Source organism: Felis catus, chromosome C1, assembly GCF_018350175.1.
Source record: "Felis catus isolate Fca126 chromosome C1, F.catus_Fca126_mat1.0, whole genome shotgun sequence".
NCBI classification, from domain to species: Eukaryota; Metazoa; Chordata; class Mammalia; order Carnivora; family Felidae; genus Felis; species Felis catus.
Genome location: NC_058375.1, coordinates 202,318,342 through 202,335,873, shown reverse-complemented (window position 1 = coordinate 202,335,873; position 17,532 = coordinate 202,318,342). Strand labels below are relative to the sequence as shown.

General features: G+C 49.5%; 1 protein-coding gene across 4 annotated transcripts; it reads right to left on the bottom strand.

Moving 5' to 3' along the window:
- Positions 1–3,600: 3,600 nt before the first annotated feature.
- On the bottom strand, positions 3,601–9,633 carry CATIP (ciliogenesis associated TTC17 interacting protein). Of its 4 annotated transcripts, none has more exons than XM_045034471.1 (10): positions 9,564–9,633; positions 9,319–9,411; positions 8,766–8,961; positions 8,406–8,461; positions 7,192–7,278; positions 6,836–7,003; positions 5,417–5,541; positions 4,581–4,657; positions 4,178–4,266; positions 3,601–3,995 (listed from the first exon to the last, which is right to left on the bottom strand). In XM_045034471.1, exons 2-10 carry the CDS (start codon positions 9,349–9,351, stop codon positions 3,765–3,767), a joined length of 1,062 nt encoding a protein of 353 aa, XP_044890406.1. In that variant the 5' UTR covers positions 9,352–9,411; positions 9,564–9,633; the 3' UTR covers positions 3,601–3,764. The 4 variants fall into 4 exon arrangements, with proteins under 4 accessions (XP_044890406.1, XP_003991196.2, XP_019694225.1 ...); XM_003991147.5 differs by having other exon boundaries at positions 8,766–8,966; positions 9,564–9,627; XM_019838666.2 differs by lacking the exon at positions 7,192–7,278 and having other exon boundaries at positions 8,766–8,966; positions 9,564–9,627.
- Between the last annotated feature and the right edge of the window lie 7,899 nt (positions 9,634–17,532).

The window sequence follows — 17,532 nt, the reverse complement described above, 5'->3', positions numbered from 1 at the left end:
ATGGTCCGCACTCACACGTTCATCTATGGGATCCTGACTGATGTCTCTTCTCTTCTAGGCTGCGTGTCATGCGGGTAGGGCCTGGCCCTAATCCTCCCATAGCGTCCCCAGATCCTAGTCAAGGGCTTGTTGCTTCAGAAGTGCTCAATGTTTGTTTTTTCTTTGTTCAGAGACACATATGTCTTGGTATTATGGAGCAAGAGAAAGGGGTCATAGAAGTTCAGGGGACAAATGATAAGATCTGAAAGCAAACCCGTTTTGAAATGGATGTCACAGAGCAGGCAGGGGAGAGGTGGGCTTCTTTGTAAGTTGCCTGATACAAGAGAGCTCAGCAGAGGAAGCATCTCTGTGGGTCAGATGTCGCTGACCCTCCCCCTCCCCTGCTGCTGCAGAGCATCAAGGACCGGAGGGGACTCTGAGGATCTCTGTGGGAATGTTCTGGGTGCACTGAGCGACCTCAGTTTCAGTTCTCCACAGATGAAGTGAACTTGCCAGGGCCTGGGGTGTGGGGGGCCCTTGTCGACCCAGCCGTGCCTATGTCACCATGACTGAGCACTCTGGAACCCCAGCCTCTCCTGCCATATTGTGTTCCAGCCGTCCTGGCCTTCTGACTGCAGCATGCTGTGCTCAAGGGCCTTTGCATTTGCTGTTCTGTCTGCCCACGATGCTTTTCCCACAACTCTTCACAGGTCTGATCCCTTGTCATTCCTTCAGGTTCCAGCTCAAGTGAGACGTCAGGAAGGCCCTCCCTGAAGTCTCAGCCCTCATTCCTCCAACCTTGAGTCACTTTCTACCCACGACTTGGCTTTATTATTATTTTTAAAAATATGCTCTTTTTAAAACGTTGATTCACTTATTTTGATGGGGCAGGGAGGAGCAGAGAGGGAGAGAGAGAATCCCAAGCAGGCTCTGCACTGTCAGCGTGGAGCTGGACGTGGGGCTCAGTCTCACGAACTGTGAGATTATGACCAGAGCAGAAATCAAGAGTTGGACGCTCAACTGACTGAGCGACCCAGGTGCCCCTATTTTTTTCATAAATGTCCGGAATTGCACATATGAAATTACTTCTTGTGTTTGTTACCTATCTCCCCATGCAACCGGTAAGCATCATGAGGACAGTGACTTTGTCTTGTCGTTGCTGATTTCCCACTGCCCAGAACAATCCTGGCACATGGAAGGGACCCAATATTTGTTGAGCTTAGTACCTGGTTGAATGAAGAGATCTTACCCTCCAGAGCTGTTGCTGTCCAATATGGTAGCCACGAGCCACACGTGGTTAAATTGAAATTAAAATTAAAGTAGGGGTGCCTGGCCGGCTCAGTCAGTAGAGCATGCAACTCTTAATCTCAGGGGCGTGAGTTCAAGCCCCATGTTGGGGCATGGAGCCTACTTAAAATAAAAAATAATAGTAACAAACTTAAGGTAAAACTCCAGTTCCTCAGTCATATTAGTCACATTTCTAGTACTCCACGGCCACATATGCCTAGTGGCTACCACAATGGACATTGCAGATACAGAACATTTCCATCACTGCGGAAAGTTCTGTCACACAATGCTGCTCTAGACCATAAACACGCATTACACTTTTCTACTTTAACTCTTCACTCATGTCTTTTTCTCTGCCTGGAATGCTTTGTCTGATCCTTAATAAAAATCCTACACATGTAGAATTTGGGAATGTTAAAACAAATAATCAAACCAACCAACCTTAAGATCAATTCAACAAGCACAGCGCATGTATCCTTCAGGATTGTTGATTCATGCAAAGATTTAACTACAGAGATGTTCAGTGCAACAGTGATTGTAGTAGCCCCTCCCAAACCCTGAAAACAAAACTCAAAAGCAGGCTGTGGGGGGCCCGGGGGCAGGGGGAGGTTGGTCAAATTATGGTAGAGGCATCAAAAATAGATGACCATGCTGGGGCACCTGGGTGGCTCAGTCGTTTAAGTGACCGACTTCGGTTCAGGTCATGATCTCAGGGCTCATGAGTTTGAGCCCCGCATCCGGTTCTTTGCGGACAGCTCAGAGCCTGGAACTTGCTTTGGATTCTGTGTCTTCCTCTCTCTCTGCCCTTCCCTTGCTCACACCCTGTCTCTCTCCCCTTCAAAAATTTTAAACATTAAAAAAAAATAGGATGACTGTGTAATGCTATGGAACTCTTTTCAAAATATAAAGCCACTTATAATGCAGGAAAAAAGTTACAAAGCACAAGGAGATTGGGGTCAGAAGTTTCCAGCTTTATCTGTCATGTTTTAAACTTGTAAAAAATATAATTAAGAATGTAATTATCAGTCAATGGGTACTTATTGCTGTATGATTTCATTTTTGTTAAAAAAGAAAAAAAGTCCCATGAAGTTGTAAAGACCAGATCAAACATTCTATATAAGTGCTTGACATGGGGGCTCCTGGCTGGCTCAGTCAGAAGAGCATGAGATTTTGATCTTGGGGTTGTGAGTTCGAGCCCCACGTTGGGTATAGAGATCACTTAAAAAAAAAAGTGCTTGATGTGACGCTAATTAACACTGTATTGCAACTATATTGCAATAATTAAAAAAAAAAAAAAAGATCGTGTTAAATCAGTTACCAAACAAAAAGCTGCTTGTCAGAGTAAATGGTGAACAAACACTGGCCACTTTTATGCATAGAAAAATGAGTGAAGAGGGTATTTGCCAGAATGTTAAGAGTGACTGCCTCTAGGTTGAGAAACTGGGGTGAATTCATTTTCTTCTATTGGTTTGTCATGCTTTTCCCAGTTTTCTCAAGTGAACACGTATTTCTTTTGAAATAAGGGATGGGGGCAATAAAAGATATTTTTAGAAATTCTTCCCAGTGATTGTTCTCCATGAAGCCTCGCTTCCCTGAGTCCTGGGTCACGGCCATCCTCACCATAGTACAGAGCTTCTCCGGGCTCCCTCGCCTGGAAGAGGCAGGCCCACGAGTGAATAGATGGACAGATGGAGCCTGCACCCCCATTACCAGCTGCCCGTGAGAAGCTTGCCTAACATTTGCTAAGGAACCGCGCCCAGCCCTGGGCAGGAACGAGCCATTGGCCAGACTGACATTGCGCAAGGGGCCTAAAGGAGTCGATGATCGCCGGCCTATCCTTTTTCTCAGAGAGTCGGTAACGGGGGACCCTGCACACAGTTTGGGGGTTCCTGTGTGTCAGCGGAAAAAGAGGCTGAGTGCGAGAGCCGGCGGCCAGTGGGTTTTGGGAGGCTTCAGAGGTGATGAGCGAGGCCAGTGGTGATCCAAGTTAACCCCACCCCCCGCCTGCATTTTTCTTGGTTGGGGGAGGGGGTGGGCAGGAGGGCAGTTTGGTTTATGCTTAGTGACATCCAGAAAGATTCTGAGGGCCAGGAAGCCTCGCCCCTTTATCCCCACTAACCTAGTGACTAAGGGTGTGGGTTTTGGCTCCCGACGTCCAGGTTCGAATCCTGCTTCCTGCGTACTAACTCTAGGAGTTACTTAACCTTTCTGCGCCTTTATTTTCTTCTCTGTAAAACAAGGATATTGATCATAGCCTCTCGGAAAAAGACTGAAATTCGCGGACAAACTGTGAACAGTTCCTGTTTTTAGCCAAAACACAATAGTCTGGCCAGGGAAGGTTCCGGCGCTCACAGCGGAACCGCGGAGGCGCCCCGTTTATTTCCCCCCCAAACCGCAGTCCAAAAGGCACGCTTCCGGAGTGAGTCCCTCTGGATCCCCTCGGGGGGTCAGGGATGTCCCGCTCCCTGCGCATCCCCGCACGCGGCGCCGGGCCAGCCCTAGTCGGTGGGGCGCTCTGGGTCCAGCGAGCGGAAGGGGCTGGGCCGGCTGGAGGAGCGCAAGGCGGGGGTCGGCGGGTTGCGCTTCGCGAACGGCCCGAAGTACTCGGCGGCGAAAGTGACCACGTCGGCCGGCCGGCGCAGAAGCAGGAAGAGCAGGAAGTCCGAGATGAGCGCCTGGGCCTCGGGGTGCTGCCGCAGGTAGCTGTTGTGGCTGACACGCAGCTCCTCCTGGCGGGGGGCCGAGCGTGAGCGCGACCCGCGGACCCAGCGCCCCAGGAGCGCACCCCTCCCTTCGCTCCCTCGGGGTGTGCGTTTCCAGCCGGCACCGAGGGACATCAGTAATGGTGGGGTTTATGCTGGGCGAGGGGGGAGAGGAACGGGGACCCCAGGCTGACCGCAGCCTCTCTCACCTTCCGGCCCAGGAATCTCGAGTAGAGCTCCATATCCTCCTCCCACACCAGGGGCTTCTTCTCAAACACCGGGGCAGGCTCGATCTCATCTGGGTGGGGAGGGAGGAAGGCTGCACACCCCCAGCCCCGGAACCTTCCCCGCATACAGAGGGATGCCCAAGAACCCCCAAATGGCAGGCTCGGGGAAGAGCCCAGGGTTCTGCTCACCTGGCCAGAGTTGCCAGAAGGAGTTCCCTGCAAAATGATCCTCCCCTAATTGCCTTGGGGTCAGGGGCTAGAGGGCAAAACTTCTCCATCTGATTTCAGGTTCTGATCCCACACTCAGTCCAGCCCCTGCACCCTGGAAGGCCCCAGGTGTTCCCACCTCTCCTTCACTCTTCCACCGGCCAGAGGCTTCACTCACCCTTGTCCCTCAAAATAGGCATCTTGGTGATCATGCAGCACCCAGGGGAACCCACCTGGATCCTCTTGGCCAGGTGCCTGGGGTACAACACAGACATGAGTGGGGGGCTTCCCAGACCAGCCCACTCCCTTGAGAGCCGTCCTGGGGGTCTCCCTTCACTGGTCCCCAACACCCTGCTTGAGTTCCAGGGTTGTGTTCATTTCTAGATCCCCAGATGATGGCCCCTGCTTTTCCCGTTCATGCCCTTTTTGCCGCGTGCTGGTGTGCCAGGTCTGGCATGAGACCTTTAGCACTAAAAATGATGAGCCTCCGGGCTATGTGATGCTCAAAATAAAAACAACACCCTAAGTTATCGAATAAGGAAAGCCAGCAATGTTCTGATTACTTTTTTTCCAGTGTAACAAATGATGATATCAATACCTCTTTGGAAATTTCAAGAAACAAATTCTTTCCCCCCTCCCCACCCATTTTCTTCTGATTAGGTGCCTGGGCCGTGCTGGTGCCAGCTTGGCAGTGAGGGCGCCAGGATGCTTTTCCCAGCACATTGATTCTATCCTATCGGGTATCAAGTTGTTCAAACCTTGGTGTTCTTCAGTATCACACCCACCACCCGTGGCAGCGGCTTTAGCTACTATGCCTTAGGCCTTGTGGGGTCAGCAGTGACCTCCTCAGCCGCTCAGAGCTCTTTGGTGAGGGCTCGGGAGGCACGGCAGGCATCAGGAGAATGGTAAATATGTGAAGGGAGAGCGAATGGTAGGGATAAAGCCGGCCCCCAAGATGGAGCACCCATGCTTGTGCTCAACACTGCCCCCTTGGCCCCACTGTCAGTAGCTCACCCATCAGAGAGCAGGTAGAACTGGCAGGAACCAGGGATGCCTTCATCGGAGTGGACAGTCTGCTCCACGATGAACACATCCACCTCCTGGTGGCCCACCTGGATCGTCTGGATGCCCAGGGCTTGCTGGCAGCAGCCAAGATGGAGGGAAGCGAGGTGGATACCCAACAGGGTCTCCCCACATCTCACCCTGGCCCTCTTCACTTTGCCGCTTCATTTCTTGTCAGTGATTAGCAACCCTTGACTGTCCAGACCCTCAGGCACCACAGGATTTGAGATGCACCCCCGAGTTAAGTGGGGACCCCCTCCTAGGGATCCAGTTCCATGCTGCTTGTGCCCCAACCCTACCTGTATCATCTGGATGACCAAGGGCTTCTAGTTGGCCGAGTCAGTTACAGGGATGAGGCTCAACCGATTAGGTGGGAGCATGTGGGGCGGGGAGTGAGGGACGCTGGGCAATTTGAGGTAGGGGCCGGTGATGCTCTGAGGAGGGGGCTAGATTGAGGTCTGTGGCCGCCTTGGGCCCATGCTGCAGGCAGACTGCCCTGTTGTAGCTAAAACTTAAACCCCTGTACTGGCTGTGGCCATGGGGAGAAAGTGCTAGCATAAAACGTGTGTTTCAAAGAAGATGGGGGGACGTGAGGTGTGCCTGTTTGTGCCAGACACATTGCTGTTTGTTGTTTGTGATAGAAAAGACTAGAATGTCCTTTACAAAGCTGGTCAAATCAGCCTCCAAAATGTGTGTTTATGTTTTTATTTTTAAAAACTGTTTACTTATTTTGATTGAGAGAGAGAGAGAGAGAGAGAGAGAATCTCAAGCAGGCTCTGCACTGTCAGGGCAGAGCCCCACTCGGGGCTCCAGCCCACGAACCATGAGATCATGACCTGAGCTGAAATCAAGAGCCGGACACTTAACCGACGGAGTCACCCAGGCGGCCCCCAAAATGTGTGTTGAGAGGCACAGCTTTAAAATCTCCCATTGCAGGAAGTCCTAGGTGTGTTGATTAGTTTTAGCCACAATAAAAGAGAAAAAACACCCTTCCCGTCTGGGACACAATAAAAGAGCATTTAAGTGCCGTTGGAAATGGTGTATTTCCTGATATTTAAAAAATGCGTCTCTAAAAGCAGCCCTCCACTATATTACTTTTCCTGGACTGACCATGGTGCAAAAAGCATTGCTTCTCTCAACTGCACACAGCTTCGGTGCCTCTTATCCACTCCACCTGTGTCAAACGTGATCTTCTAACGAAGGCGGTCTTGCTGGGGCTCTGCCCCGGAAGTCCCACCTCCATGGCCCCAGCCCACTCCTTCTTTCACCCCCAAGCTGGCTTTTCTCCCACCTCAGCGATCTCTGTGCCCCTTCTCGTTTCCCCCAGGCCAAGTCGCCCCCCCCCCCCCCCCCGCCAGGGAGACCACTTACATAAGTGGAATAGCAGAGTTTGCCCTCTGTGTCCAAGGCCAGGAAACGGGCATTGCTGGGCACCAGCTGACGCCAAGCCATCACCCTCAGCAACAGCAGATTGGCAGCCTCGGAGACAAAGCCCACAGTTGAGCTCCAGGGGAAAAAAGTCACTTCGGTCTTCACTTCCTGTTCAGGAAAAATCCGGGTCAGGGATGTTGATCTGGGAAGGGGTGAGGAGGACGGGAAAGCCAGTTATTGGGCATATGGTCCTTGTTGAGTCCCCATGCCAGGCTTCTGGTCTGACACAATCTGGCCCCTTGTCTCGGCTTCCAAGAGGACGTGGGGTACGGCTCCCACCTGTCTCTCACCCTTACCTCACCCTCCTTGACACTTCTGGTCATGACCAGCTGGTCATCCTGCCTCACCAGACTCATCTTCCTCTCCATGGGGAGGATGTGCAACTAAGGGCCAGAGCACAGAGGGGGGAATCAGGAGCTCACCCGACTGTACACGAACAGGACCCCCCCAGAAGCCACCTGGCCCGTTCTCCTTTATAAACGACAAAACTGAGGGAAATTTGGATAGAAAATCTTCCATATGTAGTAAAGTTCAAGAGCAGAAGGCAGGGGTGCCTGGGTGGCTCAGTCAGTTAAGCGTCTGACTTTGGCTCAGATCACGATCTTGTGGTTGGTGAGTCTGAGCCCCGAGTCAGGCTCTGTGCTGACGGCTCAGAGCCTGGAGCCTGCTTCGGATTCTGTGTCTCCCCCTCTCTCTGACCCTCCCCCATTTGTGTTTTCTCTCTCTCAAGGATAAATAAATAAGCATTTTTTAAAACTTTAACAAAAAAGAACAGAAGGCGTGTTATGGTGTAATTCGAAGTTCAAAAGCATATGCGCTTTAGAATATGGGTTTTATTTATTTATTTAAATTTTTTTTTTCAACGTTTATTTATTTTTGGGACAGAGAGAGACAGAGCATGAACGGGGGAGGGGCAGAGAGAGAGGGAGACACAGAATCGGAAACAGGCTCCAGGCTCCGAGCCATCAGCCCAGAGCCCGACGCGGGGCTCGAACTCCCGGACCGCGAGATCGTGACCTGGCTGAAGTCGGACGCTTAACCGACTGCGCCACCCAGGCGCCCCTAGAATATGGGTTTTAAAAGATGGGAATGGTTTCTGTGGGAAGGTTCTTAGGCATGAGTAGGTTTCCAATGTGTAAAATGGTTCATGTTCCAGAAGTCAGCGAGGTGGCCGGGGCAGGGTGTGGGAGGCACAGAGCAGGAGAATTTGGAGGCGAGGTAGTGACAGGCCCTTGGGAAAGGCCAGGCTCTGGGAAAGGCCAGCCCGTGTGGCCCCCCGGAAGATGCTGGGCTTCCAAGGTTTTGTATTAGGAGAAGGTCATGAGAAGCCACCTGCTGCCCCCGATAGATTGGCTTCCAGGTTGTGTGTGGTGGGGATTGCAGGGTAACTCGGGGACAGTTGGGGTAACATTCCACTGAGCCCCCCCCCCCCACTTCTTCCCTCCCTCTCTCCCAGGGTCTCTATTCTGACACCTGGTTTGGAACCAAAGCTGGGGGCCCCAGGAGGTACCTTGATAAACTCCTGGGTATGTTGTTCCATGATATGCAGGTCCCACGAAAGATAGCCTGGGGTAGGAGGAGAACGTCGCCATCACCGGGGACAGGACTGGAGATTGCAGGGAGGCAGGGCGGTGGCCCAGGCTGGAGGACTCAGGTGCAGTGTGACCGTGGGGAAAAACTAGGTGGTGCTCTTGTCTTAAGTCTGTGGCTGTGATGAACCTCCCCGTCACCCCCACCTCCCATACTCCTCTTTGCCTCATTCTGCTCCCAAGGTGAAGTGGAGGGTTGGTCCTGAGCAAAGGTCCTAGGCATGGGGGGAGGGGTGGGAGGAAGGATGGAGGTGAAGCCAGTCAGGCAGCAAGAGCTCTACCCAGGAGGGAGATTCCGCAGAGCATTTTGTCCACGAAGCCCTGGCTAAAGGCGTGCACGAGGAGGCAGTGCGACATAACGCCAAATTCGTCTTTGTATTTCCCTCTCTGCACTTCGATGGTCAGCTCTCCCTCAGGCTCCCCCGTGTCTGAGACCATGGCCAGGGTCTCGGAGAACAGCAGCATCTGCAGCTCCTCCTGCTCTGGGGGTGAGGGTCCCATGGGGGCAGATAAAGCCCCAGCCCCCCCCCCCCCGCCCGACTCTCTGACCCTCCAGTCACCCTCTCCTCATCCCACGTGTCTCAGGCAGCTCCTGCCTCGTTCCCTTGGCCTCTGCGACAGCCAGCGGATGAAGACCCCTCCCCCCCCAAGTCCCCATGTGCTTGGGGTCCTTCCTTGATGGTTATTGACAAATAGGTCCCCCCCCCCCCCCCGTTGCTTTCTGAGTCTCAGGCCAATCAAGGCTGAGAGAGCCGTGGGCCAGGGCTGTGTCTTCTCTCTTCCTGCCGCCCCCCCTCCCCCGCCACCCCCGCCCCCTGCACTGTCCAGGCTCACGGAGGTTGTTGAGGAAGTGGATGGCTTCGGCATTGGCCTCTAGGGGTGGCGAACTCTCGCGGGCTGAGGGCTGGTGGTCCTTGGCTCTGGGGCCTAGGGACAGAGGAAAGGCTGAGATGGCATTCTTGGGGAGGACAGGCATGGGACAGTGGTCCTCAAAGCAGCATCCTCCAAGGCCACCCCAAGGAGGATTGTGAGGGAGAAGATGCCCCTTCAGCTTCTAGTCCTGCCAGCCCTCTTCCCACCTGTGGATTGATGTTTGGAGGACATCCTGCTTTCTGCTACCCGATCTGTGTTCAGCTGTCTCCATGGCAACCGGAAGCCAGCTATCGCCTCTTAAAGGGCCACCAACACACCTCACTAAACCACCAGACCTTGAAAGCAATGGTAGGAACTGTGATCTGGGGCTCAGGCCATGTCTGAAGTATTGTCCTGCAGAGGGAGCATTTGACACGGCAGAGGGATGACAGGGGTCACTAGAATGACCTTAGGGAGCCCTGGCTGGCTCAGTCAGAAGAGCATGCAAACCTTGATCTCCGGGTCGTGAGTTTGAGCCCCCCTTTTGATGTGGAGAGTACTAAAAAAAAAAAAAAAAAAAAAAAGGAATCTAAAAAAAGAAAAAAAGAATGACCTTAGAAGTTGTGGCCCAGAGTCAGACATGGCCTCACCTGCATAGAACCCAGTCAGATGCCACGTGAACAGTGCTACATGTAAGAGTGATGGCGATAACAATGACAGTGACCACAAACCCTTAAACCATACTCACAGCAGACCAGACACTGTTCTGGAGGCTGCACATACGTGATCTCATGTAATACTCAGACTAACCCTGTGGGTAGATGCTTTCCCCCCTGCACTGTATGGCTAAGAAAACTGAGGCCCCGAGAGGTTAAATGTCTTCCAGGTTGACCCAGTCAATACAGTTGACCCTTGAGCAGCACGGGTTTGAACTGCCACTTATATGTGGATATTTTTCAAGAAGTATAGTACAGTACTGTAAATGTATTTTCTCTTCCTTATAATTTCTTTTTTTTTTTAATTTTTTTTTCAACGTTTATTTATTTTTGGGACAGAGAGAGACAGAGCATGAACGGGCGAGGGGCAGAGAGAGAGGGAGACACAGAATCGGAAACAGGCTCCAGGCTCTGAGCCATCAGCCCAGAGCCTGACGCGGGGCTCGAACTCACGGACCGCGAGATCGTGACCTGGCTGAAGTCGGACGCTCAACCGACTGCACCACCCAGGCGCCCCTCTTCCTTATGATTTCTTAATAACATTTTCTCTAGCTTACTTTATTGGAAGAGTACTGTATATAATACTTATAACATACAAAATATGTGTTAATCAACCGTTTGCGTTATCTGTAAGGCTTCGGGTCGATAGTAGGCTGTTAGTAATTTTACCCGGATTTTCTTTTTTTCTTTAAACAAAATGTTAAGGCTTTTTTCCCCCCTTTTAGCTTTATTTGTTTATTTCGAGAGAGTGAGAGAGAGCATGAGTGGGGAGGAGGAGCAGAGAGAGAGGTAGAGAGAGAGACTCCCAAGCAGGCTTCGCATGGTCAGTGCAGAGCCTGACTTGGGGCTCAAACTCATGAAACTGTGAGATCACGACCTAAGCTGGAATCAAGAGTCAGATGTTTACCCGACCGAGTCACCCAGGTGCCCCAAGAGAGAAAGAAATTAAAAAAAAATTTTTTTTAAGTTTATTTATTTATTTTGAGAACTAGGGTACCAGTGGGGGAGGGGCCGAGAGAAGGAGACAGAATCCCAAGCAGGCTCGGCACCCTCAGCACAGAACCCAGTGCGGGGCTCCAACCCACACACTGCGAGATCATTACCTGAACCGAGATCCAAGAGTTGGATGCTTAATCGACTGCTCCACCCAGGCGCCCCGAGAGAGAGAGAGAGAGAGAGAGAGAGAGAGAGTGAATCTTAAACAGACTCCACACCCAGTGAGGAGCCCAACGTGGGGCTCGATTCCATGCCCCTGGGATCATGACTTGAGCCAAAATCAATAGGTGCTCAACCGACTGATCCACCCAGGTGCCCCTTATGCAATGTTAAGTTTTATTTACTTTTTTTAAGTTTATTTATTTATTTATTTTTATCTTTAAAAATTTAATTTTTATTTTTGAGAGAGAGAGAGAGACAGAGACAGAGCACGAGTTGGGGAAGGGCAGAGAGAGAGAGGGAGACATAGGATCTGAAACAGGCTCCAGGCTCTGAGCTGTCAGCACAGAGCCCAACGTGGGGCTCGAACTCCAGAACAGTGAGATCATGACCTAGGCCGAAGTCAGACACTCTACTGACTGAGCCACCCAGGCGCCCCCATTTATTTATTTTTAGAGAGAGTGCAAGAGTGGGGGAGAGGGGCAGAGGGAGAGAGGATCTTTTTTTAAAAATCTCTATTTTTGTTTAAAGGTTTTTTTATTTTTATTTTGAGAGAGAGAGCAAGAGAGAGAGAGAGCACGCGTGTGAGCGGGGGAGAGGCAGAGAGAGGGAGAGAGAATCCCAAGCAAGCTCTGCACTATCAGTGTAGAGCCTGATGTGGGGTTTGAACTCATGAACCGAACTGTGAGATCACAACCTCAGCTGAAGTCAGACCCTTAATCCAACTGAGCCACCCTGGTGCCCTGACAATCTTAAACAGACTCCATGCTCAGTGAGGAGCCTGACGTGGGGCTCGATCCCATGCCCCTAGGATCATGACCTGAGCCAAAATCAAGAGTCAGGCGCTCAACTGACTGAGCCACCCAGGCGCCCCTTAAGTTTATTTATTTATTTAAGTAGTATCTACACCCAACATGGGGCTTGACCTCATGACCCTGAGATCAAGAGTCACATGCCCCACCAACTGAACCAGCCAGGAGTTACTACTGTACCAGACTTTCAACTGTGCAGGAAAAGGGGGAGTGTCAGCCCCTCTAACCCCCACATTGTTCAAGGGTCAACTCTAATTGGAAGAGTCAGGGCTCAACTGGAGGCAGTCTGGCTCCAGGGTTAGAGAGAATTCAAAGAAAACTGAAACTGTAAATAGATGATACACTGAATTCAAATGAGAGGCGCTACAACATGGGTAGTGATTAGTGACAAAGACGGTAATTGAGGTCTGATATGACTCAAACCCCAGCTGTGGGCTATCTGGTCCCGACCTTGGAAGTGTTAGAGTCTGCATCATAGCAGCTGTAGGAGGTTCAGCCTGATAGAGTCACAAAAAAAAAAGAAAAATCTTGTTGAGAAACTTCAGTCACTTAAGAAGTTGTTCCCCCGACCCCCACCATAGCACTTGAGAAGGTAATCTTCAAATGTCTTCTCATAGATTATCTATCCATTCCACTTTGGGGAGATCTATCTATCATCTCTATTTATGAGAGAGAGAGAGGGCATGTATGAGGCCTATGAGGCCAGGAGAGGGGCAGAGAGAATCTTTTTTTTTTTTTAATGTTTATTTATTACACAGAGAGAGAGAGACAGAGTGCGAGCAGGGGAGGGGCAGAGAGAGAGAAGGACACAGAATCCAAGGCAGGCTCCAGGCTCTGAACTGTTAGCATGGAGCCCAATGCGGGGCTCAAGCTCACCAACTGTGAGATCATGACCTGAGCCCAAGTCGGACGCTTAACCGACTGAGCCACCCAGGCGCCCCGGGAGAGAGAGAGAATCTTAAGCAAGCTCCATGCTCAGTGCAGAGCCTGATGTGGGGCTTGATCTCATGACCCTGGGATCATGACCTAAGCTGAAATCAAGAGTCTGATGCTTGACCAACCGAGTGACCCAGGCACCCCATCTTCAGGAAGATTCAGAATTATGTGTGGAACTGCTTAAGAAAATCGAACTCACAATATTAATTTTTTTGTGTGTTATATTGTGCATCTTTAGTATTTCAAGTTCTTTAAAAAAATTGGCATGGAAGCGTGCTTAAAAGATGTCTTGAGATGCTGATTTAAATCAGGCAGTTGAATGGCAACTGGCTGGCTTGGTCGGTGGAGTGCGTGACTCTTGATCTTGGGGTTGTAGGTTTGAGTCCCACGTTGGGTGTAGAGATTTCTTAAAAACAAATAAACACAACATCTTAAAATAAATAAATACATTGAGCCATTGAATAGTTGATTTAGACTGAACGTTGAAGGTAAATTCTTACTGGGATTGTAAGTACAACCAAAACATTTTTTAAAAAACCTTAAAATTTACTATGTTTCTGTCTTTACTTCCAATCAAACTGCAATTAGAGTGCTTGGGGGCTCGTTTCTCTTTTTTTAAGAGCATGGAATTCTTTCTATTTTACTTTACCTTTTTCCAGCTTTATGAGATATAATCGACATATATGATCAATTGCTTTTAAAAAAGAAATGGAATATCTGGAATGAATAAATACAACATAAACTGCTTAAAGCAGTTTTAACTTTGAAAAGAGGACCAATTGTTTTAAAGTTTTTAAAATGTTTTTATTTATTTTTGAGAGAGTAAGAAAGCATGCATGAGCTGGGGGGGGGGGGGGCAGAGAGAGAGGGAGACACAGAATCTGAAGCAGGCTCCAGGCTCTGAGCTGTCAGCACAGAGCCCGACATGGGACTCAAACTCATGAACTGCGAGATCATGACCTGAGCCTAAGTTGGATGCCCAACTGATTGAGCCACCCAGGCCTGAAAAGAGGACCAATTATTAATTAAAGCCCCCTTAAAAGTTATTATTAACATTTACTGGATGTATAATTAAAATATGGCTGATAAGTTGAACTTAAAAGTTTTAAAAATGCTTATGCTTAAAATTTTGCAATTTAAGAAATTGAGTATCTTTTAAAATTGTATTTATTATTATTATTTTTTAAGTAAGCTCCATGCCCAATGTGGGGCTTGAACTCACGACCGGAGATCAAGAGTTGCATGCTTCTGGGTGCCTGGGTGGCTCAGTCAGTTAAGCAGCTCTCATTCTCTCTCTCTCCCTCAACAATAAATAAATAAACTTAAAAAAAAAAAAAAGAGTTGCATGCTCTACCAACTGAACTAGCCAGGTGCCTCTAATTTTATTATTTTTTTAATTTTATTTTGAGTGAATTCTGAATAAGCGTTTCTCTGCACATGGAGACTGCCAGGGCATTAAGAGAACGCACAACTACTTTAGGAAGTAGTTTGTTCCTCAAAAAGTTAAATGTAGAGTTAACGTATGACTTAGCAATTACACTCCTAGGTCTATACCCAAGAGAACTGAAAACATCTGTCTACTCAAAAAACCTGTACCCCAGATGTTCATAGCATCGTGATTCAGAATAGGCAAAAAGTGGAAACGAGTCAACTGTCAACTGACAGGTGGATAAACAAAACACGGTGCATATATACACAATGCAGTATCTATCATTCAGCCATTAAAAGAGGAAAGTCGTGATGCGCGCTGCAACATGAGCCTTGAGGAAATGCCACGTGAGAGGAGCAAGTCACAAGAGACCACAAATTGTCTGATCCTATTTATGTGAAACGTCCAGAAGAGGCAACTCTGTGGAGACAGAAAGTAGATCCGGTGGTTGCCGAGTGTGGGTGCGGGGAGGCACGGAGCGACATCAAACAGGCACAGGGTTTCTTTGGGGGACGAATGAAAATGTTCTAAAATTAGATGGTGATGGTCACAAAACAGTGAACACAAAGCCGCTGAATTGTACTCTTTGAAAGGATGGATTTTGTGGTATGGAAATTATATCTCAATAAAGTTGTTGGTAAAAAATAGAAGATTTAAATAAAATCCAAAAAAAGGCGAACCCTATTGCTTTCATATGTAAATTACATAAGGTTTGATTATCAGGACAAAGAGAAAAAAAGAAGCAAATTGTGGTCTCGAGGCTCTTGGAGGAGGGGTGCCCAGGCAGTTCCCCTCCTTACTGCACTTCACCTCCCTCAACTCCTGACCGGAGGGGAGATTTCCTCCCAGAGCCCTCTACCCTTTCTGGAGTTTTCCCCCTACCCCCTCGCCTCTCCTTGGTCAGGCCCCTCTAGCTGCCCAGGACTCCCGCCTGCCTGTCCGCAAAGGCTCCCCCTCCTGGGAGGCCAGGTTCTCTCTCACCGCCCCCTCCCCCAAATCCCTCCCCACTGGTGCTGGCTGTTTCCTGCCAGCTGCTAGGAGAGAAAGAAATTTGACAAAGTGGTTCACGGAAGGATCAACATCCAGTTTGTTAATCTAATTTTTTGAGAGGGAGAGAGAGGGCACGAGTGAGTGAGGGGCAGAGAGAGAGAAGTGGGGCTCCCCCGAAGCAGGACTCGGGTTTACCTGAAGTGGGGCTTGAGCTCACAAACCGTGAGATCATGACCTGAGGCGAAGTCAGATGCGTAACAGCTGAGCCACGCAGGTGCGCTGTTAATCTTATTTTTAAACCTCTGGAAGAGATGTGCTACAGGCCCTTGTTACCATCCCCCCTTAGGGCCGCTAGGCCAGTGGAAGGCCACATGGTTCCAGGTTGACATACCAGCTGTGTAGCCATGTGGGACAGTTGGCCTCTCTGAACCTGTGACAGGGACGGCCTGTGTCCTCTAGCCGCTGGGATCGGCTCTGTTAACAGCCGTTAACAGAGAGAGGGCTCACTCTGTGCTCAGCCCTGCAGGTGTTAACCCGTTTAATCCTCACAATCAGCTTCCAAGCCACATCCTCATTGGACGTATGACGAGCAGAGGCCCAGAAAAGCTAAGTAACTTGCCCAAGGTCACCCAGTTAATAAATCGACAGCGTGGACCCCAATCCGGATGGGCTGTCTCCAGAGTCTGGGTTCTTAATCAGTTTGTCCTACTGTACCCGATGGACTGGCCCTAAGTTTATTAATAACAGTAAGAGGAGAGAGAGGCTGTTCGCTGAACACCATTCATGTCATTTAGTTTTCCAGCCGCTCCAGAATGAGGCTCGGTGACCTGAGATGCCTGTGTAGCATCACCCACAGTCAACCAGAGGCAGAACCAATATTCCCGTCCAGACTGGTCCCTCTCCAAGTTCTCTCTCTGCCACCCTGTCCCACCTTATCATCTATCTATCATTTATCAATCTATTGATCGATCTATCATCATCTACCATCTGTCATCTCATTTTCTATTGGTTCTGCTTTTCTGAAGAACCCTGAAACAGATGGCTTTCTCTGCATCTTTTGTGGGGCTGTACCTATAGTTAGGAACTCAGTAAGTGTGATTGCCAAGGGTTTATTGACCGTTAGGGTTAGTTGCCCACCCACTTTCAAAGGCTTCATTTGTGGCCAGGGCCGTGGAGGTCTAAGACCACCCTGAACACACCCAGGTATGCCCAAACTTTTCATGTTCATATCGACAGCTTCCTTGGTCTCCGTTCTTCCCTTGAACCCCTAAGTCTGCCCATTTAGTGTTCCCTCTCTTTTTCCTTTTCTGCCCCTAGAGACAGCCTGTGATTCAGGAAAAAATGCTATTTTTATTTTTTCAGTATTTTTTATTTTTTTATTTTTTATTTATTAAAAAAAAATTGGGGGGGGGCGGAGCCTGGGTGGTTCAGTCGGTTGAGCGTCCAACTTCGGCTCAGGTCATGATCTCGTGGTTTGTGAGTTCAAGCCTCGCGTCGGGCTCCGTGCTGACAGCTCAGAGCCTGGAGTGTGCTTCGGATTCTGTGTCCTCCTCCCTCTCACCCCACCCTGGCTTGTGCTCTGTCTCTCTCTGTCTTTCAAAAATGAATACAGGTTAAAAAAATTTTTTTTAATGTTAATTTATTTTTGACAGAGAGAGACACAACATGAGCGGGGAAGGGGCAGAGAGAGGGAGACACAGAATCCGAAGCAGGCTCCAGGCTCTGCAATGTCAGCACGGAGCCTGATGCGGGGCTCGAACTCACAAACCACAAGATCATGACCTGAGCCGAAGTTGGACGCTCAACCGACTGAGCCACCCAGGCACCCCATATTTTTTTCAGTATTTTTTGAAGTTTATTTATTTATTTTGAGAGAGAGAGCGCAGGGGAGGGACAGAGAGAGAGGGAGAGAGAGAATCCCAAGCAGGCTCTGCATTGTCAGCACAGAGCTTAATGTGAGGCCTGAACCGCTGAACCGTGAGATCATGACCTGAACTGAAACAGAGAGTCAGACACTTATTGAGCCATCCAGGTGCCCTAACTTGCTGGTTATTTTTAAAACTACATATTCAAATACCTTTGTGGCCACGTACCTATGCTCTTCTATACAAGTAATTATCGCACCAGGAATCTGATGTACCATTTTCCAAAGTGACTT